This window comes from Podarcis cretensis (genome assembly GCF_951804945.1).
Source record: "Podarcis cretensis genome assembly, chromosome: 5".
Taxonomy (NCBI): domain Eukaryota; kingdom Metazoa; phylum Chordata; class Lepidosauria; order Squamata; family Lacertidae; genus Podarcis; species Podarcis cretensis.
The window spans coordinates 38,469,284-38,494,082 of NC_137174.1; the positions used below are offsets into that span (position 1 = coordinate 38,469,284).

Here is a 24,799-nt window from a genome sequence, read left to right on the forward strand (position 1 = left end):
TGGTCCCTGCTCCTGCCACCCTAGCAGTTCAAAAGCACGTAAAAGTGCAAGTAGATAAATAGATACCGCTCCGGCGGGAAGGTAAATGGCATTTCCGTGCGCTGCTCTGGTTCGCCAGAAGCGGCTTAGTCATGCTGGCTACATGACCCGGAAGCTGTATGCCGGCTCCCTCAGCCAATAAAGCAAGATGAGCGCCGCAACCCCAGAGTCGTCCGTGACTGGACCTAACAGTTAGGGGTCCCTTTACCTTTAATGTTTCTGTTTGGTTAATTTTATGAAAGAATTAAACTCCCTTACTTCTCCCTGAAAATTTATCTCCTATCAATTTTAATTTGTATATAGTAATTGATACTGGTTTTGCAATTGTTAAACATGGCAGAACTACAAAGTGGGATACAATAATTTGTATAACAATTTAGCTATTGGGGTTTGTAACAATTCTTAGTTATTTCTGTCTGCAGATTGGAGTTGCTTTGGGACTCATGCTAGTGGTATAGTACTACAGAATGCTAGAATTATAACCTTCTGGTACGTTGTTTTGCTCCATTTAAAGCTGCTTGTTAGTGTTCATTTGTTTTCCTATTAACTGATAGTTTTGTATACTTTGAATATTAGCATTTAGCTTGCAGCATTGAGAATGAGTTGGTGGTGGTGGTGGCGGCGGCACCTGTCTGTCTTGAGAGACAATAAAGTGTGCTTCACGGGGTGAAATCAAACTGCTGCATAAACAGCACCAAAGTGACCTCCTCGTGGCACAAGCCTGGGCTGCTGAGATGACAAGACCCCTCTCTCAGCCTTGTTGATGTGGTCCAAAGGAAAGTAGAGTGATACATTTGGCACAAGCTTAGCTGCAGGAGTTGTTGTAAGGAGGCGTAGAAAGCACCATCTTACCATCTTAGGGACTGCACTCCAGGTTTGTGTAGGGTTAACTCCTTGGCCTTTTCATCTTCCAAAGGTGTCCCACAAGGCAGTGGGTACAGATTTTTCCTCAGAGTTTACTCCCAAACTACCCCCAACGGAGCATGATGTGTCCCCCAGTAGAGGTACCACCCCTCCCCTAATCCCCTCACACCCCAGAAGTTGTCCTCTTATACCAGGTTCAGACCATTTATATTTTCCCTTCCCCATCCTTTTTTATGCAGCTACCAGGGATTGATCCTGGAACCTTCTGAATACAGATTCAATCCCAGTGGTATCTCCAGAGAGTGCTGGGTATGTTCTGAGCCTGGAACCCTGGACAGCTGCTGCCAGTCAGTGTTGAAAATAAATGGTATACCTTTTGCTATAGTGATCAAGCAACAAAAAAGTTAGCCAGGGTGGATCCTGTCTGTTATTCCCTTGTCCTTTTTGTCCACTGTTCCAGGACTTGGAAGATAATTATGAAAAGACATAGTGGACCTCCTTTAATCTGAAAAAGAGAAGGCATGCGAACAAGAGTTATTTCATTGCTGCTGACTTTCTTGGATGTTCTGTTCAGTGCAAAAATGGTGCTGTGGTTGGGGCAATTAATGCTTTCTTGTCTTAGGGTCTTGGCTTAAGCTTGCCTTTGAGACAACCCCATCTTGGGGCGGGGATGGAGACAAAGGCTGATTTCTGTTCACTTCTGCATAGTGGAGGCTGACCCACTGGGGCAATTGGGGCACTACCCTACCAACCCAAGTCTGCCCTTACTCAACCCCTATATAGCCATCTTCTTACTTACAACCAGTCAAGGGTGGCTCAGTCTGCCATTCACTTTGGTTCCTCCTACTGTTGGTCTTCTTGCATTCCACCCTACCAGTCACGTTGGGCACCAGCCACCACTGCTCCTGCAGGCAGGGGAGAGGGGTGGATTAAAGGACCTAGGGGAGGAGTGGGCAGAAGCAGCTGCTACTATGTCTCTTGTTTGATCCCTACACATAAAAATAAACACCTGTTTTTCAGGTTACAGTCTGGCTCCCTATTATTATTTTAGTTCCAAAATAATATAATACAGAATGGTTTACAAATGAAGCAAGACTGGCATGGTTAGGCATGCCCTCTCCAGGAAAGGGGACATGTGGTATAGTAACCAAACTTGGTAAAAGGCATTTCTAGTCAACTGGCATGATCTGATAATTCAGAAGCAGCATGAAGGAATACCCTCTCACTGTGATTCTGAATTTTCTGAAAGAGTGCAGCTGCATCCATGACAGGTTGTATTTGTAATCCTAGATCCTACAGTTATTTCATCTTATCTGAATTAAGTTTGTTCATTGGCATCCAGCTTCTCACAGTTTCCAGGCACTAATTCAGGCTTTCCACTGCCTTCCTCAGATCAGAGGCAGATGGAAGATGATAGTTTGTATGGGAGAAAGGACCGATTGTACTTTCTGGAATTGACATCTGAATAAACAATTGGTGGCTGAAATCTAACATAGCCAAATCCAAACTTGTTTAAAAGCCCTGTATCTTATTAACAGTACAATATACATAATGCTACTTAAGCATAGTAATCTTTGGTATATGTCTTTCCAAGGTACTACTGTGAGGTAAAATGCTCATTGGTTGGTAATTGGGAAAACATGCAATTCTGTACATTTAACTTGGCTTATTAAAGTCACGCCATTCTATTATTATTCATAACACAGGAAGAGAGATAATTAAAGTGATTTATGATGATGCTGTACTTTGGTTAGTCAGACTAATCTGACAACCTTTGGGACTGTGGGGTTGGGAAGTAGGTATCTAAAGCACAGTAAAGGAATTCTGATACATGTGATGTGTTGAAAAACAAGGATTTCCATTTCTGCCACTTTTGTTGAAGGAATATATGTTACCCAAATTTATCCCTGCTCAAAAGCTATATGTGAATCCAAGGCATTTGACTAGGATATGCTTTACGAATGAAGGGCATTATAATAACTTAAACAGTAAGAATATTTTGAGGAAACCGATATGAAACCTGCTTCCCATTAATAAGATGAAAATAAAACTTTGTGTCAATTGCCTTCCCCTTTTCAGCAGTGCAGTATACAGTGGTACCTCGGGTTAAGTACTTAATTCGTTCCGGAGGTCCATTCTTAACTTGAAACTGTTCTTAACCTGAAGCACCACTTTAGCTAATGGGGCCTCCTGCTGCTGCCGCACCGCTGGAGCACGATTTCTGTTCTCATCCTGAAGCAAAGTTCTTAACCCAAGGTACTATTTCTGGGTTAGTGGAGTCTGTAACCTGAAGCGTATGTAACCCGAGGTACCACTGTACACACCTGAAGATGCTTAGGTGGAAGATGAGCATAACAGTTGTTTGCTGTGATTGTGTGTATGTATGTACATAATACACACACACACACACAAACAAACAAACACCCCTGAACATGGGGGGTTTGTCTTTGCTTGTAATCTTCTTAGTGTTGTATGATGTGCACTGTTGGAGAAAGAACGGGATTTGATCTATTATGGCAACCAGGTGTTTTTGTGTTGTACCTTTTAAAATTGAAAAATACCCAATAATTAGCTAGTATTACAGTTGCTTACTTTGGATCACTATTACTCTGTTGGATCTTAATTTAGATGCGGCTCAAATCTCTCTCTAAAAAAATTATAAATAACATCTTGACCCATATCTAAATTAAAATCAGAGTGACCCGTGCCTAATAAAATGCTTGGCTCCAAAGGTACCTGTTAAACCAGTTTTGCCTCCTGAAGAGTGATCGAGAGGCTTTCAGCCATGAGAGAGCTGTAAGCTCTTTCAGTTTTACGAACGTGCCTCGGTGCTTTGAGCACTCTTCTCCCAGCTTGCCTCTGTTCAAGGAAAGACTTCAATCCCCACAATTCCGCGGTTGCACATGCGTCTTCTGCTTACAGTTGTCAAAGTGCTCTTGCCAGAGCAATTTCTATTTGTCATATACCAAACCCGAAAGAAGGAAATAGACACACTGTCCCTTCCTTTTATTGATCTTTAAATACAGAATACTCAAAAGGTAACTGTTATCGGCGGCTAAGCGGGTTACTGCATGCAAACGAAGTATTATGGGAGTATTTGATTTTCATGTACAGTAGTTAGACGGGCACAAATACACGGGGGGAAAGGGGGTGGAGGAAGCAGGAGGCGCCGCATACCAGCCCAATGCTAGGTATTTAGCTGCCAATTTTTTCCGAGTAATACCCAATTTGCCTCTCTTCAGTTTGCCTGCGTTCACGTAATGGTTAGGTATTGACCTTGACAGAGGGGTAGATCTGTAGTGAAAGCTTACGTATAAGAAGCGATGGGGGAAATAATGCTAGCTAGTGTCTCAATATGAAGTTGATAAAAAATACCTTAAAATTGTTGTAGCACAGCTTATCTGCTATATTGGAAGCAATAGTTTTACTGTTACTATTGGCTATTGTTTAAATGATTTCCTAAACTGGCCGTTAAAACACAGGAGGAGAGCAATATATCTGATTTTCCCTCTTTGTATGAAATGTATTATTTTTTCTTCCTTTACTGTTGTGGTCTTTGATCGGAGCGCAGCTAATGGAAAACTACTCAAAGCCTTTTATATTATGGCTTGCTGCAGTGCTGCTTTAAAGGTTTCCCTGCACCCCCTACAGCAGCAGCAAAGCTGCGTGCTACAGATGCGCTCCTTTTTGCTCCTTTTCGGATTAGGAATTTAGCTTAATACTCTCTCTATGCACTCCCTGCAAGGCATTATTTTTAGATTGTGTGCACAGATCAGCAATAAAATAAAATAAAAATACTGCTTGAATATATTTCTTCTATGCCCATTAAAAATGTTGCTGTTTTCACTTGATTACCTGTTATGAAGAGGGATTTTAAATTCAGGAATGTTTTGAATTTAGTGGTTATGAGAGAGGAAGTTACTACCTTCATATTTCTTCACACCCTTCTCAAAGCAACCCCTATTTAAGTATTGGTTATTTTGCTGATGCAGTTAAATAGCGTGGAGAGATACATTCGATTTTGAAGGTTGCAACATTATTTGAGAAAAGTATATTGTTAAAACAAGCCTGTTTAATTTTTGAATTTGTTCAGCGTCTTTTCCAGACGGCCGTCTTTTGTTTGGCCTATTTAACTATTTGCTGTTCCTCTGATAGCGTTCTCATAGGTGCAGAAGTAGGGAATGCTCTTTAGTAACAATAGATAGAAGACAAAATGGTCATTATTACTATCTGGTGATTTATATTGGCAATATGAATTAATTAGTGTTTTATGCCTGTGTGTGGAAAAATCTGCAGCAGGAGGATGCCTACAAGGAAGTGTTAACGCGTCTGAATACTTTCCCCAGTTTATGCGGGATTGAAGGCTTCAGTATTTTTTGCTCAAAGCAATTTAGTTATTGGATTATTAAATGCCATATTTTACATGGGAGACAAAAGGACTATTAAAACAAACAAAACTGTATCCCCTAGTTACGTGTAAGATGCCTCCCACCCCTTCAGTAGCTTAAAAAAAAAACCGTTTGGCTTAGTTCTTTTCGTTTATTCAGGGCTTTAAAATCGTGGATCCTGAACTGTTTTTAATTATTTGGTTGAACCAGTTTGTTGATTAAGCGAAATGGGTATGCGGCTCCTTTAAAAAGTCTATTCATAGGAAAGGGGGTGGGGGAGAGTAAAGGCTGCTGTCTTTTTAACCTTGCTGAAGGACGCAGCAGTATTTATTGACGTATGCAAATAACAAGGAAGGAGGAGGGTGCACGGAAAAACAGGAACCAGAATCAGTTTCTCATTGCAGGGCGAGAGCTCTGAGTTCCGGTGTATGAGAAAGAGACGTGGCGAAATTGCTGTATATCTCTGCCCTATAAGCATACCTTTCCTTTACACTGAAGGGAACCAAGACATCAAAAAGGGTGAAACATCTTCAAATGTATTTTTAGAAGCGACGTGGAGCGATTACACTGATTCAAACTGTTACTCCTAAAGGGGTGGGGGTAGGGATTACGTATTAGTCGTGCCTTGCAACTTGCGGCAGCGTTACGCTCGCAGTGGCATTCTTGCAAGCAGCAGAGGCGAAGGCTAAAGCAGCCATATGAATGTTAACAGTCTGTCTTCTGGATTTTTTTCCTCCTTCCTCTCGTTTCAGCTGCGCAAACCATGCAGGATGATTTACTGATGGACAAAAGCAAAGCCCAGCCCCAGCAGCAGCGGCAGCAGCAGCAGCAAGATCCAAACGCAGCAGAAGCCCCTTCTACGCCCATCACGTCAGAGACACCCAAACAGGAGGACAGCAGCCCAGTGACTAGCATCGGCTCAGCAGCTCCTGCCCAAAATAGCAAGGAAAAGATGCAGATGGAGTCCCCCATCTTGCCAGGCTTAAGTTTCCACCAGCCTCAGCAGGAACCTACAGCCGGCACCTCCTTGTCTCCCTCCTTCGGAAGCACCTGGTCTACTGGGACCACAAATGCAGTGGATGATAGCTTTTTCCAAGGGATTACCCCTGTCAATGGGACAATGCTTTTCCAGAATTTCCCTCACCATGTAAATCCAGTTTTTGGTGGCACTTTCTCCCCCCAGATTGGCCTAGCTCAGACTCAGCACCACCAACAGCAGCAGCAGCAAGCCCAGCAGCAGCAAAGGAGATCGCCAGTCAGCCCCAATCAGGCATCTTTTGCCCAGAGAAATGCTGCTTATAGCCATCAGCCCATCATGACCAGCAAACCTTCCTCCTCCTCAGCTTCCACCTCTTCTCCTTCCAGCTGGAATAACCACCAAAATGCTGCCTGGAGTACACCTTCCAATCCTTGGGGCGGGCTGCAAGCTGGCAGGGACCCTCGAAGGGCAGTAGGTGTGGGTGTTGGTGTAGGAGTGGGAGTTGGAGTGCCATCCCCACTTAATCCCATTTCACCTCTTAAGAAGCCCTTCTCTAGCAATGTCATTGCCCCACCAAAGTTTCCACGGGCTGCTCCCCTAACCCCAAAATCCTGGATGGAAGACAACGCCTTCAGGACTGACAATGGTAACAATCTGTTGCCTTTTCAGGTAATGTCTTTTATTTGAGTAAAGAAGGGGAAGTGATATTTCAGTATTTGTCTCATAATATAATTCTATGTTACATCAAACACCGCTTTTGTCATTCTAGCACATGCCTGACTTCATTAGCTATTTTCACTGAAATAATTCAAGCTATATAGTAGCTGAGGGCACTCACATATGTTAAAAATCTCAAGTGAAAATTATAGTCAGGTTGTGATTCAATATTCTTTGTTTCCCTTTAATTTTGACTTTAAGGATCAGAAATATTTGCTTCTCGGTGCTCCTTTTCTTCCCACCCTTCTTCCTAGGATGTATCATGTTCCAGTATTTTAATTGGTACAGTATTATTTATTTTTTTTAAATCTGAAATATAGGAACATTAATGGATCCATTAATGTAGTTGGCTTCAAATTTGAAATTAAATGGCTGACTAAAACCGAGAACAGTTTAGGAATCTCGTTAATTACCTTCTGCATATTAAAGGGCCAAACCCTTTCTGCTTTAAAGGGCTTTACTTTATTAGTCCTGAGAAATGAGGTTCAGCAGGATTGGGTTTGCAAAATCAGGCAGATGAATGCAAATAAAATGCTGAAATTGCTGAAGTGTAATCATGATAATGTGTTTAGGGTGTGGGTTTGAAGGAGTTTTGGATGTGTGTTGACTTGAGTATCATTTGCTTTCAATAAGGAAATTTCTAATGGCAACATGCAAGATTAAGAAATACAGGGAACGTATTTGTGTGAATGAATTTCTTAAACTTCAGTTTTATGCCTTATCAGAGGAAAGATACAATAGGACATGACCTTCACAACCATATTGCAATGGAGCCTATTTACTAGCTACATAAGCCCTGAAATATTTAAAGCAGCAGTGTCCTTCATTGGTTTTGTTATCTAAGATGTCAGGGCGGATCAATTGCAACAACTGAAACTGGGGAAAATAGAAGCTCTGAAATTTTAATGTAGAATGGAACTTGTCTTGGTGTTAAATGCCGCCTCAACTGAATAATTGGCACATGCACTTTACCTTGTATCCTGTATCAGATTATGAAGATAGAAGCTTTTTTGTTTTATGTTGGTTGCCCCAAGTTGTTGCCTCTAAATGCATAAATTGGACTCTTAAAGGGCAGTGAAATCACTTTGTTTTCTGGTTTCAAAGGAACACTCTTTTAAAGTTACATTTTCCAATTCAGGCAATAAATTACAATAAACAGTTACTGTTGGGATTGATTTTAAAATCCAGTATATTCAGTAGTGCAGAATAAAATCTTTTACGAATACCTGCTTACCTAGAGCTTTGAGGAAGCAGCGCTTTGCTGCATGGCAGTGGCAAGGTTCTGGGCCATCTTTCCTGCATGGCCATTGGGGGATGCCAGAGCCTCCACTTCTGGCTGCATGGTTTGGCATGAAGAGTCCTTTCCAATGGGCCAGTCAGAGAGTGCTAGGTTGTGTCAGCAGCCTATCTTTAACCTGCTGATATCCTATAAATTGTGGCTGTATCTGGGGCCCCAGTTCTTCTGGGGGTTTCCCACCTTCTCACCCTGTGTATGTGTGGACATGCTCAAATGTGATCAGGCAAGCCAGTGTGAAGACCTTGCTATGGAACACTTAGTTCTCAGAGCCATGAATTAATTTTTCTTGTAGACAAATTGGCCGGTCCACCTCATAGCAAGTGTCACAACTTTTTGCAGATGGCACTGGGTTGAATCTTTAGCCTATTGTGTACCCCCTAAAAGGGTATGGGATGGGGTGTTTCTTCCCAGGAGCCTACACGCGGGGCCAATAGGCCATAGCACCTTTCTGAGTGGTGGCCCTGGTGGGTCGTCCAACTTGATATATGTCAAGGGGTGACTCTCATCCCAGGGATGACCCATCCCATTGATCAACCAGTAGGCAGGTTGATTAATTCTGGATTCATACCCAATGCCTTTGCCTATGTCTATTTACATCTGTAATCAATAAAAAGTTGGGGTCTATTTCAATCCAATACCATCCTGTATATTTTTTTTTACCGTTTGTTTGGCTCCATACCGTGCTGCACACCTCCTGCTCTTGAGCATGCAATGCTGCTTGCCTCCTTCCATTCAAATAAGAGGACTGGTTTCAGATTTCATTGTGTGGCTTAATTCTGTTAAAGGGAGAGTTGCTTAGTTCCTACTGGTTCTTCTGTGTGAAAGGAGCTGCAGGGTTCTTGCCAGTTGATATCTTAAAAGTCAAAGAGGTGGACAGACAGACTTCTCTTGAGACATTTATGTCTGCTAATTGTAGTCTATTATTGCATTCCATGAAGTAAGTGTAAAGTATAATTAGATGCTTCTGTGGTGCCTAATGACAAATATGGTAACCTATATATTGCTATATAGGTTACTACATTGACTTTCTGAAATATAGGTGTTAGACTGACATGCATGACAAGTCACTTTTCCATTAAAACAATGAAGACAAGCTAACATATAGCATTTTCCTTCTAAATAATGAGTGACATCCAGTTGTGGCTGCCATGGAATGGACTTCCACTGGTGCAACAGTATTTCCCCTTCCTTTCTTCTTACTTATTACCCCCCCCCTGCCCCCCATTCTCCAGGAGTCCTTCAGAGCAGATTTGGGGAGAAAGTAGATAAGAGGGAAGTCCATTCATTAGATGTTGCCCAATGTTTGCAGTACTCACACTCTAAACATTGACATATCTTGTGTTTATGTCAAGAGTAAAAGAAAATAAAAGTAATTTATAAAGCACATTTGATTTTGACTCAAAATAGATACATTGTACAGGCAATATTAATTTAACCTATTGGTTCTAAAATATGATCAAAACCTTCCTTTTCTTTAAATATCCTATTAAAGTAAAAGCCAACATAAGAATTTATTATTTTTTTTGTAAAAAGAAATGTGATTTTTCAACCAAGAAATGGCTTACGTTGATGAGGGATGGATTTATGACATGAGAATATTCTCTGAGGGGGGAGCCTAGTACTCATTCCATGGTTCATTTAGTAGGTATGTTAATAGTACGGACTTAACTTGTTTCATAGTTTGTGCTTCTGGAAGTTGGAGGTGGTGTGGCTTAATTTCCAACAGAATTCTTAGCATTGTCATCAAATGACAGTTCCAGATTTATTGGGGAGTATGCATTGATAGTTCCATTGCGTTCAGACTGGGCTATTATAAGTCAGACTTGTTCGGGGTTGCTTTTGAAAATGGTTCAGAAATTTCAACTTTACGAAACACAGCTGCCCAGTTGCTTGACAGGATCAGGCATTTGGAACACATAACACCTGTACTGTACTATATAATACTGCCTGCCAATTCATTTCAAGGCCTGTGCTGGGTTTTATTTTGAAATACTGCTGCTTTGTTTTTGCAATTCTAATTAAATAGCTTTCATCATTATGGTTGTTTTGAGCCATATTTGTATTAAGTTATTGTAAGCCATGTTGTGAAGGCTTTTTTTAAAGAGCAGCATATAAACTAACTCAGAATAAAGCTAATTTAAGTTTATAGTATGACTATGCCATCCATACACCTGGGAGCTTTACTAAATACTAAGAACACCAAATGGCACGATTATTATTTTAAAAATATGTTGCCAAGTATTTTCCCATAAAAAACAATTGGGCAAATTTGTCACACCTTTTGCTATTTGGTGTTGTTTGAAATGTTTTCATTTTGTAGCTTTAACTTGGCATGTTTACTTTAAATGATGTTGCAACTAGATAAGGTGGCAGTTCTAAAATTACATATACATTGCAAAAACTCTTTAGCTGCCTAAATTTAAATATTACATTTAACTTACCCTGTATGAACTATGAAAACATAAAGATGCTTGTTAATACCTAGGTGAGGGTGATGATCTTAAAGGAAGACTTTGTTTTTCATCATCATCAATACATGCTTTGCAAATGGTCTCAAGAAGAATTTAAAGAATGTGGGGTGACGTACTGAAAAATTGTGATTATTCAGTCATATTCAGAATTTGTTATCTTTCTATGAGAATCCCACAATCTGCATGTGGCAGATTTCAGTCTTCAAGGCACACAGATGAAAGGCAAATAAGGGGTCCTTGCTGGAAAAAGGTTTTGAATCCTGCCTTTTTTGTATGATGTCCTATTTAGAATTGGTGCTTCAGAATATACAAAATATTATTTGATAGTGTCAGCTGCAAGCACTGAGAAGGAACCTCATTTCTCTACCTTTCCCAAATAATTTGTTTGTAGTAGCTGACTGCTTCTCTAAATGAAAGTCAAGCTGCTGTTCCCAATTATTACCTTATTTAGATGTTGCAGTATTGACATAATTAAGTATCCCTTTTGGCTCAAATATTATGTATTAGAGGGCAACATTTCTTGTAATGCTTCTGCTCTTGAGTTATTGCCAGGATATCCAGAGCCTTAGATTTTTTAGATAAATCTTATAGTTGGAGATCATTTAAAATATGTGTGGCTACTTTAGTGTCATTTTCATTACTTCTGCATATATCTTTGAAAAATATGCAGTAAGTTTCTAAACGTTTGAATGCCCATCATGCCTCTTGGATTAGGCCTATAGGGGAATAGTTCTGAAATCCTGAGTATACACAACAGAGTATGGCACAACAGATGTGAGCTGGACCTAACTTTCAGTAATGTTGACTACAGACTCTTAATGCTAAGAGTGTATATTTAAGAATTTAAAAATATTTTGTATTATGATTTATGTACTTTGAGGAATTAATGCTGTGCAGCTCTATCCTAGACGATGTTAGTATTATGCCATATGTTGCTCTAAAAATACCTTGCTTATCAAACAAAAAAGAGAGCAAGCAAACACAATATCTTGGCTACCATTTGCTACTGAGCAGCTTGGTTCAGCAGGAACTCTACACATGTCCTGGCACTAAAACTATTTTGCTTTCACACTGTGCGTGTAATATATTCTAACCTTTTAAAAAAAAACCTGGCTAGTGTTTGAAAGTAATAAGAGAGCTATCAGTTGTTTTAAGGTGAATAAATTCAGTATAGTGTGGAACAGTGGACTTAGATCCAGATTCAAATTGCTGCTCAGCTGCAAAGCTTACTAGCTGAGCTTGGGCAGTCATTGTCTCTTAACCTAACCTACCCCACAGGTAATAAAGTGAGAACATCACGTGTGTTGCCCTGAGCTCCTAGATGAGAGGAATCAAAATGTACAGCCAGGTCTATCATTTTGGCTTTAAAACAGTCCTTGAAAACCTATTTATTCCAATTTGCTTTTATTTTGGGGGAAAACAATCTGAGATCTTGGGCTGCTTTTCTGATTTATTGCTGTTGGTTTAAAATTCTGTTTTTACTAATGGTTTAATTAGTTGTATCAGCTATAGGGCTGGACTCTGTGTTGGTTTTAACTGCTGAAATCATTGTATTTTATGAGAGCTGTATATTTTAATGTAAACTGCCTTGGGGGGCTTTTTTCCTGAAAGGTGACCTAGGAATAGTTAACAAAAATATTAATAAAAATAAATGTGATAATTATATTATTGTTACTTGTTACAGATACAAAGCAATATTCTGGGTTCCTTCAAGCTACAGTTGATTATTACTTATTAGGAAAAGGTAGTTAAATGTTTAGGATGATGGCTTTAACACTCCTTATACAATAGTTCTGTTGCTTCTTGATAATATAGTAGCAGATGCTGTTGAAGTAGTCATCGTATGGAAAAATGATGGATGGGTAGGTTAGAGTGCTGGTTGAATAATTTTTCATGTTGCTTAAACTCAAACATAAAATTAATTCCATGCTAATTTCCACAGTTCATTTGTTGTTGAGACTAGAATATTAATTGATGCAGCAGTTTTTAAAATGACTAAAACTGATGATTTAATAAGTACATTTAAATATAAAAATAAAGAATTGGATGCAGCTTTTAGAGAACACTACTTGTTTTGAGAGAGGTTTTAAATACAGGCAGTGACCATTTTGCACGTGTTTTATTGGCACACAACCTCTGATGCACACCCTGTTTTTGACCCTAGAACAGGGCGGGCTTATTTGCACTCCGCCAGTTCATGTGATAACCCAGCATGCAATCCCTGCACAAATGAGGAGTTGCCTGTAATATTAATATGACCCTTGGTACAGATGTGTATCTTAAAATGCTATGTCATAATAATAAGCCCTGTTCTAATGTCAAAGGCTAGTAATGTGGCTTGTGCATTAGTTCTAAAGCCAGAAATAAATTGGTTATCATACCATACAATACTGTATTGTATCCAATCCCAGTTTGAACAATATGTGCCAGCTGACTTCCAGTTAAGATGGTGATCTGAGGAGCAGTGATTCCACAAACTCCAGACCTAATTTTTAGCCAAAGATATCCTGCAGTGGAATTGTTTCTTCTCTTTTCCCGTAGCTTATAATTTTTATTTTGTCCTTTTGCTGTACATAATCAACTTCACTTGGAGTAATTTATTGTATGTGGGGTTGTTTCCTTTGTGCTTGTGGCTATGCTGTGAAAGGAGCCTAAGAAACTGGTGGACTCACAGCACATGCTGAGGAACACACCTGAAGTTGAGCCTTTAGTTGCTTCAAGTTTCACTGAAGAGATTATGGATCTTTAAAAAATTATCTGAATGAATGTGACATCTATCAAATCTTCAATTCTGATGCTGCACACTTCAGCACATCAGATTCAATAACATATGGTCACCACTGGGTATTGCCTTTCAGATGTGCAAGGCCGGGAAGATGAGACTGTATTCCCCCTTTATATCCTTAGAGTGGATAATTTAGCTTTACATGCTAAATAGTTGGACTTGGTGGGTAGGTCTCATAGTAACAAATTAAGAATTATGGGGGTGAGGGAGAGATTGGTACAGGGGAACCCTATGTTTTTGTGGCAACCCTGCTAACAGTTACTGGATTTCTTGAATTGTTCTATCTTACGGTAGATAGAATGTGCAAAGCACATCCCAGCCCCCAGCCCCCCCCCCAGGAAGAGAATATGTCAATATTTTAAGATATCTAATCAAATAGGATTTGTTGTGGAGTGCATGTGAGAAGTGGGTGATGAAGTGGGGGCCAAATGTGGATGAGATAGTTTGTTTCTGGATTATGTGAAGGAGGTTTTTGAGGCCTGGCAGACTTGTTCCAGTGTGAAGTACATGGCCCAGGAGTGTGACATTACCTTCTTTATTATATTTCCTGCTATTTTCTGTATGTGCATCAATGGGCAAGTCAAAATTTCTATGAACCAGCAGTGCTGAAGGACTTTCTGCTTATGCTTGATATTCCACTGGAAAATCCTGTACTGTACAGGAATAAGTTTCTGTGCAGGCCTGGCCTTTAGTTGCTGTCCAGCTGCCTTATTCTACCCAGGTTGATTACATCAGCTGTCTTCTGCTGAGAAACACTGTAGACCTGGTTCCTGCAAACTTAACTATAGCCTAGGTTTAAACAGTTCCTGAAGTTGTCTGTGACTATGGGCTTCCTCATTTTGAACACAGGCATTGCATGGACGATAATTCTGTTTGTTAGATTTAAGTTTGTTTTGGATCACCATGTTGTCTCCCTCTTTTTCTTTAGTGTGAAATAACACATTCTGGCAATCCCCATTGATCTTCTGGTTTCCCCTTCCTTCTCCTTCATATACACAGCAACACATTTGCTTTATTTTAGTTATATTATACTGTTTTGTTTTACCCTGTGTTACTTTATAACATAGGAGAGAGGAGTTGATGGGCTTTTACTTAGCACACCGTGTAGCTCTTTGACAATCCTGCTATCCCTGTTAATAAACAGGCTCTTGGAAAAGAATCATTTATTGGTTGTGAAGGGCCATACCTCAATGGTATAGCATTTGCCTTGCATGTGGAAGGTCCCAAGTTTAGTCTCCATCATTAAGGAGGTCTGCTATGCATGATGCTAGAATTGGTTCTTTAGCATTGCAGCACCTACCTTTTGGAACTCCCTCCTATTATATATCAGACAAGTGCATTGTCCAGTGTCCTTCTAAGCCTTTGTGTGGTGAGTAGAGCCAGTGTGGTGTAATGGTTAAGAGCAGTAGACTCGTAATCTGGTGAACCGGGTTTGCTTCCCCGCTCCTCCACATGCAGCTGCTGGGTGACCTTGGGCTAGTCACACTTCTTTGAAGTCTCTCAGCCTCACTCACCTCACAGAGTGTTTGTTGTGGGGGAGGAAGGGAAAGGAGAATGTTAGCTGCTTTGAGACTCCTTCGGGTAGTGATAAAGCGGGATATCAAATCCAAACTCGTTTTAAGTGGACACTTGTATTCCTGTTAGTATCTGTTGGATTTGAACTGATTTGGATATGTGTTGTAGCTTTACATTGTTTTTATATTTATATAATTATTCCAAAGTTGTTTTATACTGGTGCTCAGCAGTGACTTGTGAGGATGTCACATGCCCTCCCTTTTTTGTTTCTTTTCATGGGAAACTGTACTTATGTTACCTAGGTTCTTCCATGAGAAGCATGCTCTTGGGTATGTTTGCATAAAAATTGGGGACAGAATGGTTCTTTGGGGAAAAATGGGCTGAAGAGGGACTGTCTAGCTTAGACTGGCTGGTGAGCCAAGATCACAAATCCCCGGGCATGATTGCCCCAGTGTAACACTCAAGACCTACAACTTATTCCTTCAGGGCATTGCTAGGCAAAACCAAATTAGATGCAACTGAGCTGAGGGGACAGAGGGACAGAGACCTGGAATATCCCATGCTTGAAAGGAAATGGAAAGTTGTATAAGGTTGTGCTCCATGGGCCAACCAAAACTTGTTTTATAGGCATGTTGGATTTACCACTGCCTTTTCCATAAGCATATACGTCACCTGTAAATGTGTGTTGGCACTGTGGAATATAATAGGCAACACTGAAAAACACAGTCTTGTCCTGTCCTGTGATGGTGCTATTTTGGTCACAGGTTATCATTCTTTTTAATCTGCTCTTGGGAAAACCTCTAAAATTTTCAGGTGCTGGTCTCATATTCAATTATATCCCAGCACTGTAGAATCTGACCAGGGGCAATGAAATTGGGTTCTATGTCCCCTTTTGGTGGCCAAAAGTATTCTAAGGAATTCACCATAGCCACAATCATTCAGGGATCACAAGACTTGTCAACTCTTGCCTAGCTTGAAAAAGTGACCTTTGGCAGTAGTAACAGATACACAAGCACACATACATTTGGTCTTCATATATAGTACTATTTGAATCAGGTAGGTTCATCAGCCTTTCTGGACCAGTGGACACATTTTTAATTTTGAGAGGGTGCTGTGGATGCCAGTCACAAAATAGCTGCCATGGAAGTGTAGCATAACAATAAATTAGACAGCACAGTCCTGGCAAAGCTTTTCCCATAACTATATTCCATACTCAAGCCATGACTGTACTGTCTAATTCATATATGAAGACCAAATGTCTGAGTGCCTGTGCACCTGCTCCTACCTGCCCAAGGCCACTTTGGTTAAAGAAGAAGAAGAAGAGGAGGAGTTTGGATTTGATATCCCGCCTTTCACTCCCTTTAAGGAGTCTCAAAGCGGCTAACATTCTCCTTTCCCTTCCTCCCCCACAACAGACACTCTGTGAGGTGAGTGGGGCTGAGAGACTTCAAAGAAGTGTGACTGGCCCAAGGTCACCCAGCAGCTGCATGTGGAGGAGCGGAGATGCAAACCCGGTTCCCCAGATTCTACCGCTCTACCCGGTTCTACCGCTCTTAACCACTACACCACACTGGCTCTCTAGAACCAAAGGCACTAGAACCTGGTTTTTCTCCAATACCAACCCCTAAACCAAAGCCTAGACTGCCCCATTAATCACGGAGACGTACTTCTGTGTAGACAGTTCACTGCACACTGAATTGTTACTAAGTGCCTGGTCTTTAGCTCCTGTGCAGCATGAGACATCCTAATATTCTTTGCAAAGTTTTCATATTTGCCTTGGGGGGGAGTTATTTAACATCCATCTACACTTATTTGTGTAGTATTATTTGCAGAAAATAACTTCTAGGGACCTCCTGATCTGAAATGCATCAACGGCAGGAAAGTTTCATCCTGGTTGCTAGTGAAAAAGGAAGGAGGGCAAGCTACAGAGATTCTAAGGACTAGAAAGTAAGACAGAAGCAGGAAAAATGCACTAAAGAGTAGGATAAAACAGAAGCTCTTTAGGACCCCGGGGATTCCTGATGCCTGATGTCCAAACAATTATCAATCCCAGCTGTGACTTATTTGATTGGCAAAAACAATGACAGATGGAAGCAGGCAGCCTAGGTCATTTCACAGAAGTCACTTAGAAAGGTAGTTGCATATTTTTCTTCATAACTTCCTTTCTAGGAGGGCTAGATATTTACTTCTCTTTAAAAAAAGAAAGAAAAGGGGGGGGGGAAGTAAAACTCCGCTGTGCCCTCCACTGGGGCACTAATGATGGCCTTCACAAATAAGAGTGTAACCCTATGACATGGTATAAGTAGCATTTCAGCTGGAGACTTATACCAGCTTGCCTCTTTTCTCCCCCGTTTTATAATTGTATGACAGTATATTTATGATTTTGCTTGGTTTGATTGTTGCTACTGTTTCATCTTGTGTTCATTTGTATTTTTACAAAATGAATACTAAAAAACCTATGCATTTAAAGAAGTGTGCAAGCTGTCATTGCTGGGAGAACAGCAGCAGAAATACTGAAGGGTGCTATTATAAGTTTGGTTTGTGATCCTCTGTTCTGTTTGGACAGAATTTCTGAAGTATATTTGGTGGGTAAAAAGTGCTTTACACTTCTCATCTTCTATTAGCTGATGAGATAGGTCAAGCTTCAGAAATGGTGACATGCCCAAGGCAACTGAGATTTGCAGCTGAGCGAAGACTTGAGCATGGGTCCTCCATAGGTCACTTGGCACTTGTCCACTTCACTGCAGGGTTAATTAAACTGGAAAATGAGTTTTTATATTGTTTGTGCCATTTGTGCCTATTGCACCAAAATTCAGTGTCACATTCTAGTGTGGGTAGGCCAGGGTTCTCTTACAATTTTGTTACAATAAAATATTTATTGTTCACATTTTCCTTTGCTCAAAGATTGTAGGTTGCTGTGTAATTCATTTACTTCTATTTAGCTGAAAATTGTCATAAAATTAAAAATATTATATACAGTTTTATAGTTCAGGTGATTTTAAATTGCTCCTTTGCAAACTCTTTTTTTCTGGTTCCATGTTAAAATAAGGAATATCTGAAGCAGCTTTCAAATGTTTTTCAGAAGTCAAAATGCGTTTTAAAATTATATTGTGATGTGTGGAATTTCATCTAGACTCTTGCAAGTGCAAAAACAGCCAAAGGTAATATCTGAATACCAAAATCTGCATTGGATCTCTTCCATGCCCAGAGGAACAGTCACCTTCTTCTGTTTACCACTGAAACAAAATAAAGATCTATTGCAGCACAAAAGCTTCAGAAGCCATGCAGAAGATGAGCAATTGCTTATTCCTGGATCTGTTGATCAAAAACCTCATCTTTATGAAAGGCATGTGTGATAAGGAAATATATATATATAGAGAGAGAGAGAGAGAGGGTGAGTTTTTCTCTTGTCACCTAAAAGTGTTTCAGTCACTGATTGGTTACTGACTTACAAGTAACAGAATGCAGTAGAATCTGGTTTGAGACCCTTCCTTTAAACACACTTCCTCATATTCCTAGAGGTGTATACCTTTCCTATAGGAGTCTCTAACTTGATCAAGTAGGATAAGCTACATCTGGGCATGTTGTTGACTTAAATGGGGAAATGGACATTGAAGATGAGGTTAAATCCATGTTTATGGAGCATAGTGTTCCTTTATGTACTGCATCCTCCAGATAGTGCAAAGTAGATGGACTAAGTCACATTACTTTGTAAAGAGTAGTTTGTATCATAAATGAAAACATTATAGGTCGGAGTAACCAATGCAGTGTCCTCCAAATGTTGGTTGTTTACAGTTCCAATCATCCTTGATCATTGACCATGCTGGCTGGTGCTGATGGAAGAGGGGAATCCAACAACATCTAGAAGGCACCATGTTGACTGTACCTAGGCTAGTTATTTAAACTGATCATACAGTGATAAAACTGAAGCTTTCAAAATGTGCTCTTTGAACCTAGTGCAATTTCTTGGGTGTGTGTGGGAAAGCATTATGGTTAACTGACATTGCAGATGTTCTGGTTGTAGTTATTTAAAAGCTTAAATCATACTGTTTCAGGATACAGACTTGTGTGTACTTGTAAAACGTTAGCAGATATACTGAGAGTAGATATATGTTTGAATTCAACACTTTTTAAAATTGTAGGTTATAACAATAATAGGAATAACCAGAAAAATATGTATTATTTTTCACTGCTTATGTTGATAAACTCTTATGTCCCTGTAGCTTTTGGGATTTCTCTTCTGGAATATTTCCTGTAGTTTATTGGCTTGTAGGAGTTTTGGATGTTGCTACTAAAATAAGAATAGAATAAATTAACATTATGTTGAATCAGAAGGGTTAGAGGTCTTAAGATGTTCTGCTGCTTTGCCATCATAATAAAATATAAGTAAAATGTACAGCAAAGGTTTGCCCTGGTGTATGCTTTTGAATGGGGAAACTTCTCATAAGTAAAAACTTCTGATTACTTCAGGATGATCCAAAATTTACTTCACTGGGACTGCATTTGAAGACTGATTCACCTGAATAAAACTTCAAATTCTTAACCCTGTTAGTTTTAGGACTACAATATCCTCATTATATTGTTGGTTGTCCTGTGGCATTGGAGGTGATTTCAGCTATGTTCTACATCTAGTTGTCACGAAAGACCTCATGCAACTGAGCTGCTACAGAAGAAAGTGGCTTCTTTGCTCACAACTTCATCATTACATGATGACACTTCCTTTTGTAGCTCTGGCTTGAACTGTGATTTTTCTTTAAATTGCTTAAACACAATGAGAAGATGGATGCTCACATAATGAGTATTTTCCCACCATGAAAGAAACTAAAAGCAGGCACAAAGCCCTAAATTTTCCAGGAGTTCTTACCTCCTCAGGCTATCCTTAGAGCTCTTCACCTGCTACAATATGGGATGATATTGGAATACTAAGTGGGTGGGTTTCAAAGAGGTTCCAGAGTGTGCATGAAATAACAATAATGTTCACATTATTAGGCCCCAGGTCAAAGTTATTAAGATGTGATGGGAGCAGATCCATAACTGTATAGGGAAAGGTTAGTGTGTTTGATTGTAAGAGCAAAATGGGCATGTGAATGTTAAATAGAACACCCCATATTCCACCCCCCCCCCATGCGTACTCTGTTGGCTGTACTCTGAAACCAAAAGTGAGACCAGCTGAGAGAAAGAGCTTGGGGAGGACAACAGAGAGTTCAATGGCTGGCAGTGGTAGGTATTTGCAGTTTTCACCTGTATGCCACCTTTGCTCTTTAAATTGCTCCCAACTCCTGCTTTCTACATATATTGTTAAAACTTTGCCCATGAAGCCTACTTAACATTGAGTCTTCTGAGAATTGAGAATCAACAGAACAATTATGAATGAGTTGGAAAATAAATGTTTGTTGGGAGACAGCCATGAATATTCATAATTTGAGGACAACATATTGTTGAGCTTGCATAATTAAAGTCTGTAAAATATCGATATGAGGTCACCCAGACAGGCTGTGAATGATTACTTGAAGCCTCATCAGGGTCAGTCTACAATATTTTAAGCTCATACCAATGGCTTTGTGGTGGCCAAAACCTATTTGGCTTGTAATTCATGTTCTTGTTAATCACCACCACCACCCTGCTTATTTTTATTCATTTTAAGACATTGTGGCGGCATATTTTGGCAAAGGGCCACTCACGTGACTCATTAATGTGCTGCTGCATCCCAGAAACTTGCTACATTGGCTTGGATTGTGACCTAGTTGTATGATTTGTGACGTGTGCCTAAACTGTTGTAGTAGCATTTCTTTGCTAACAGAATGGGTCACAGCTTCGCCAGCATTAAAGATCTGTTATTTTTAAGCCAAGCTATTTTATAGTCCAGGAATCTACAGATTCAAATAACATTTATCCTTCCTTGTCTTTTGAGCTTTTTAAACTGATGGCCAACTTTGGTATGACTTGTTCTTAAATTTTTGAATATAGATGTAAATTTTACCAGTTTTAGTCAATAGAAGTAGTCATTGGCTTTTAAAAATAGATTCATGAAGCAGAATGTGTGAGCAGATTTTTATCTGAAGCTTGGTGCTAAACAAAATTTAACTGTAACCTAAATGCCACAAGTTCTCAGTCGATCGTAAAAATGTCTGCAGATAATTTGCTGGAGTGCAGTCATAAAAGTAAGAATAATGACTTCCACTTTCTCCTTTGACAAAAAAGGAAAGTACTCTGTAATATCTTTTTAATCTCCTGCAGAAATAAGTGGTGTTCATTTTTGAACTGCTGGGTTAGGTGAGCTAGGTTAACTGTAGGTTTCTGTGTGGTGGTATACCTCTTAATCATGGAATGGAAAAGCATAGGTTTTTCAAAATTGTTCAGCAAGCATATTATGAAACTGTATTTGAAATATTGTAAACATTAAGTAGAATGAAGTGCTTGAAAGATCAGTTACAAAAACCTGCAAGCCACGGCTCCTACAGAAAGTAAGAGGACCAAGGAATGTGTGTATAATCAAAGTCACTTTGCTCCTAGGCTCTAACCAGTCCTCCTGATTCCTAGGCCTCTGACAACACTGTCCTCTTCCTGTTTCTGAGCTCTGTGGAAGGGGAAGCCCACTGTTGAGATAAGCATTATTAAAGTTTGCTAATGGTGGAAATTTCACCCCCTCTCTTCTTTCTAAGTTGCCAGGTGAATTAAACATTGAAATTGACTGCTAGGCTAGGTCATACACATCACAGATACACTAATAGAGCTTGAAGAATAAATGGCTTGGGGATCAAAGAAACAGACTGACAAAAGAAAACATTTATTTACAATGTATAACTTACTTCCACAAATTGGGTTATACTGAGCTGTACAGATTGAAATCTCAAGTTGCTAGATCATGATGAGGATTTATCTTTTACTTCCAGTCCCTTAAAATATCACTGTCACCAACAGGAGGTTGGAGAAATAGTCAAATGTTCCTGTGCATTCTCATATGAATGTGTGAAGTCTTCCTTGCCCTTGGGTTGCTGCTGAGAGCTATTTTTTCTCATTTGATTATGGGGCAAAAGTTTCCAATTCCTGAAAACTTCCTCTGGGCTAAAACAATTATAACACAGAAGGGTTTTTGTTGCTCTTTTTCTTACTGTGTACAGCAACATAATAATGAAGTGTAGTCACATAGCAGAAAATCTTCCTGCATTTGCTGGATTACTTTTTAAAAGCAATTAAAAAAAATGATTCTACGGAAAATTACAAATAATCAGGTAAAATTCTGTATTTCACTCACTCATCGGTGAAGAAAGAAAGACAAGGAATAAATGTTAATTTTCTCCTTATCTGACTCCAAGATTTTATACAATGGCTATACTGAAGACATTATTCTTTTAGACCTTGTTGAAGAAACTTTGGGGCTTGTGTGTCCTTCGTCCATGGGTGGGCAGAAAGTAGATCAGATGTAGTAGTAGGTATCTAGGCCATTTCCAATACATCTCCAAGTGTTTCAGAGCCCAAGTGTAGCAGCAACAAAACAACCTTTTGTTAAAATAACATTTAACACCTAACTTAGGCTTCTGAAATGAATATATCTTGGTGTAGCCAAGAGTGAACTTTTGTGTTGGAGGATTGTGTGCTCAGTTCACTTCTGCTACTGGTAGATCTTGGGTTATAGCAAAAGACAAAGTAAGTCTGACAAGCCTGAAATCTGCTCACCCCTGCCCTAGTCACCTTAGCATGATGGGCTTTTTGTGGCTCAGTGTAGATGCATTTTCTCTTTTTTTTTTAGTACACTACATTTTCAGGAGTTTCAGGAATATATGTGTCCTCAGGAAGCACATCCTGGGGTGTGTTTGTGTGTGTTTTGTGTGTTTTGTGTGTTTTGTGTGTGTGTGTGTGTGTGTGTCAGCAAAGGATCTATCCCTACTGTCTTGCTTCCACCTACTTATGTTTCTAATAATGTCTCCAGTCAAGTAGTCATTGGAATGCTAGTAGCATAGGTAGTTAGAAATTGGGAATCTTCCCATTGCTATCCTAAGTGAGGTCTCTCTCTTTTTTGTATATAATTTTTATTAATTTTCCAATAAAAACAAATTTATAACACAATTAAACATTAGGAATTCATCACACGTCTTTTTTCTTTTAGACTTCCATCAGCATGTCTGATAATTTTCCGTAATTATTACATATCTTCACATTTCTTCATTTATATTGGACTATGTATATCTTATCTTACCATGTTATTTAAACAATATTTCTACCAAACCTTCTTACAGAGCTTCTTGGAAACTTACAAACGTTATATCATTATCACAAATCCTAAGGAGGTCTCTTGAAACTAACTTGCCATTCAGTTGCGTTAAACTAACTCCAGAGCATAGACAATACAAACCACAAATTAGTTAAAATAACAGTAAGAATGTTTCCTCAGATACCTTCAGGGTGAATTTTATTTTATTACAAAGCAATTAGGCAAATTCATGGAGGACACTGTTAACCACAATACTGTAGTTCAGTGCAGATGCACTATGCCTCAAAGTACTGGATGCTGATGGAAACAGAGGAGGAACATAACTTTCTTGCCTTGTTTCCAAGTACCCAGGCATCTGGTAGACTATATACAGAATATTAGATTTAGATTACTGTACTTTAGTCTGATTGTGCAAGACAATTTGTACATTCTTAGAATGATGTTTGATTGTTGAATATACTATTCCCTCCCCCCGCCACTTAATCTTCAAAAAGCCCAGTGTTGCTTGGGCCCCATAGAACATTTGTATTTAAGTTGCAGATAAAATCGCTCAGATTCGGGAAGAAGTAGACTCCACCATGGGAGCAGGGCCGGGGTGGGAGAGTGCTAGAGACCTGTCTAGTCAAGTTGCATGGGATCAATTCCAATCTGTTACCTCTGAGGATGTGGACAGGCTGCTTGGACGAGTGAAGCCAACCACCTGTCTCCTGGATCCTTGCCCATCCGGGCTTATAAAAGCTAACCGGGAAGGACTGGGCGATGGGCTTCGTGGGGTGGTGAATGCTTCCCTCCGTGAGGGAGCCTTCCCAGACCTGCTGAAAGAGGCGGTTATTAAACCGCTTCTTAAAAAACCATCTTTAGATGCGGCCACGATGGCCAACTATCGCCCAGTCTCAAATCTTCCATTCTTGGGCAAGGTGATTGAGCGAGTGGTTGCTGAACAACTCTAGGCACGCCTGGAAGAAGCGGACCATTTGGATCCCTTCCAGTCGGGATTCAGGCCTCATCATGGGACTGAAACTGCCTTGGTCGCACTGGTTGATGATCTCCGGCGGGCTAGGGACAAAGGTGAGAGCTGTTTTCTAGTTCTGATGGATCTCTCAGCAGCGTTTGATACCATCGACCATAACATCCTTCTGGACCGTCTTGAGGAGCTGGGAGCTGGGGGCACTGTCATACAGTGGTTCCGCTCCTTCCTCCTGGGCCGTGTTCAGAAAGTGGTGGGGGGGGATGAGTGTTCAGACCCCTGGGCTCTCACTTGTGGAGTGCCTTAGGGTTCTGTCCTCTCTCCCATGCTTTTCAATATTTACATGCAGCCGCTGGGAGAGATCATCAGGAGGTTTGGGCTGGGTGTTCATCAGTATGCGGATGATACCCAGCTCTACCTCTCTTTTAAATCAGAACCAGTGAAGGCGGTGAAGGTCCTGTGTGAGTGTCTGGAGGCGGTTGGATGATGGATGGCGGCTAACAGATTGAGGTTGAATCCTGACAAGACAGAAGTACTGTTTTGGGGGGACAGGAGGCGGGCAGGT

General features: G+C 40.1%; 1 protein-coding gene and 1 long non-coding RNA gene across 9 annotated transcripts in view; one reads left to right on the plus strand and one right to left on the minus strand.

Moving 5' to 3' along the window:
- Positions 1-24,799, plus strand: part of CPEB3 (cytoplasmic polyadenylation element binding protein 3) — a 79,496-nt gene that overhangs the window by 1,833 nt on the left and 52,864 nt on the right. For 2 of the 8 annotated variants that reach the window (XM_079978611.1, XM_079978613.1), the window contains exons 1-2: positions 5,675-5,810; positions 6,044-6,939. In XM_079978611.1, the coding sequence (XP_079834737.1) occupies positions 5,720-5,810; positions 6,044-6,939 (987 nt within the window). In that variant the 5' untranslated portion in view covers positions 5,675-5,719. Of the gene's footprint in view, positions 1-3,827; positions 3,942-5,674; positions 5,811-6,043; positions 6,940-24,799 lie in introns of those variants that run through there. The other 6 variants (XM_079978612.1, XM_079978614.1, XM_079978616.1 and 3 more) reach the window with 5 other exon arrangements.
- On the minus strand, positions 388-8,297 carry LOC307217445. The gene is made up of 3 exons (XR_013839598.1): positions 8,222-8,297; positions 1,703-1,808; positions 388-1,408 (listed from the first exon to the last, which is right to left on the minus strand). It is a non-coding gene; the product is annotated as an uncharacterized lncRNA (long non-coding RNA).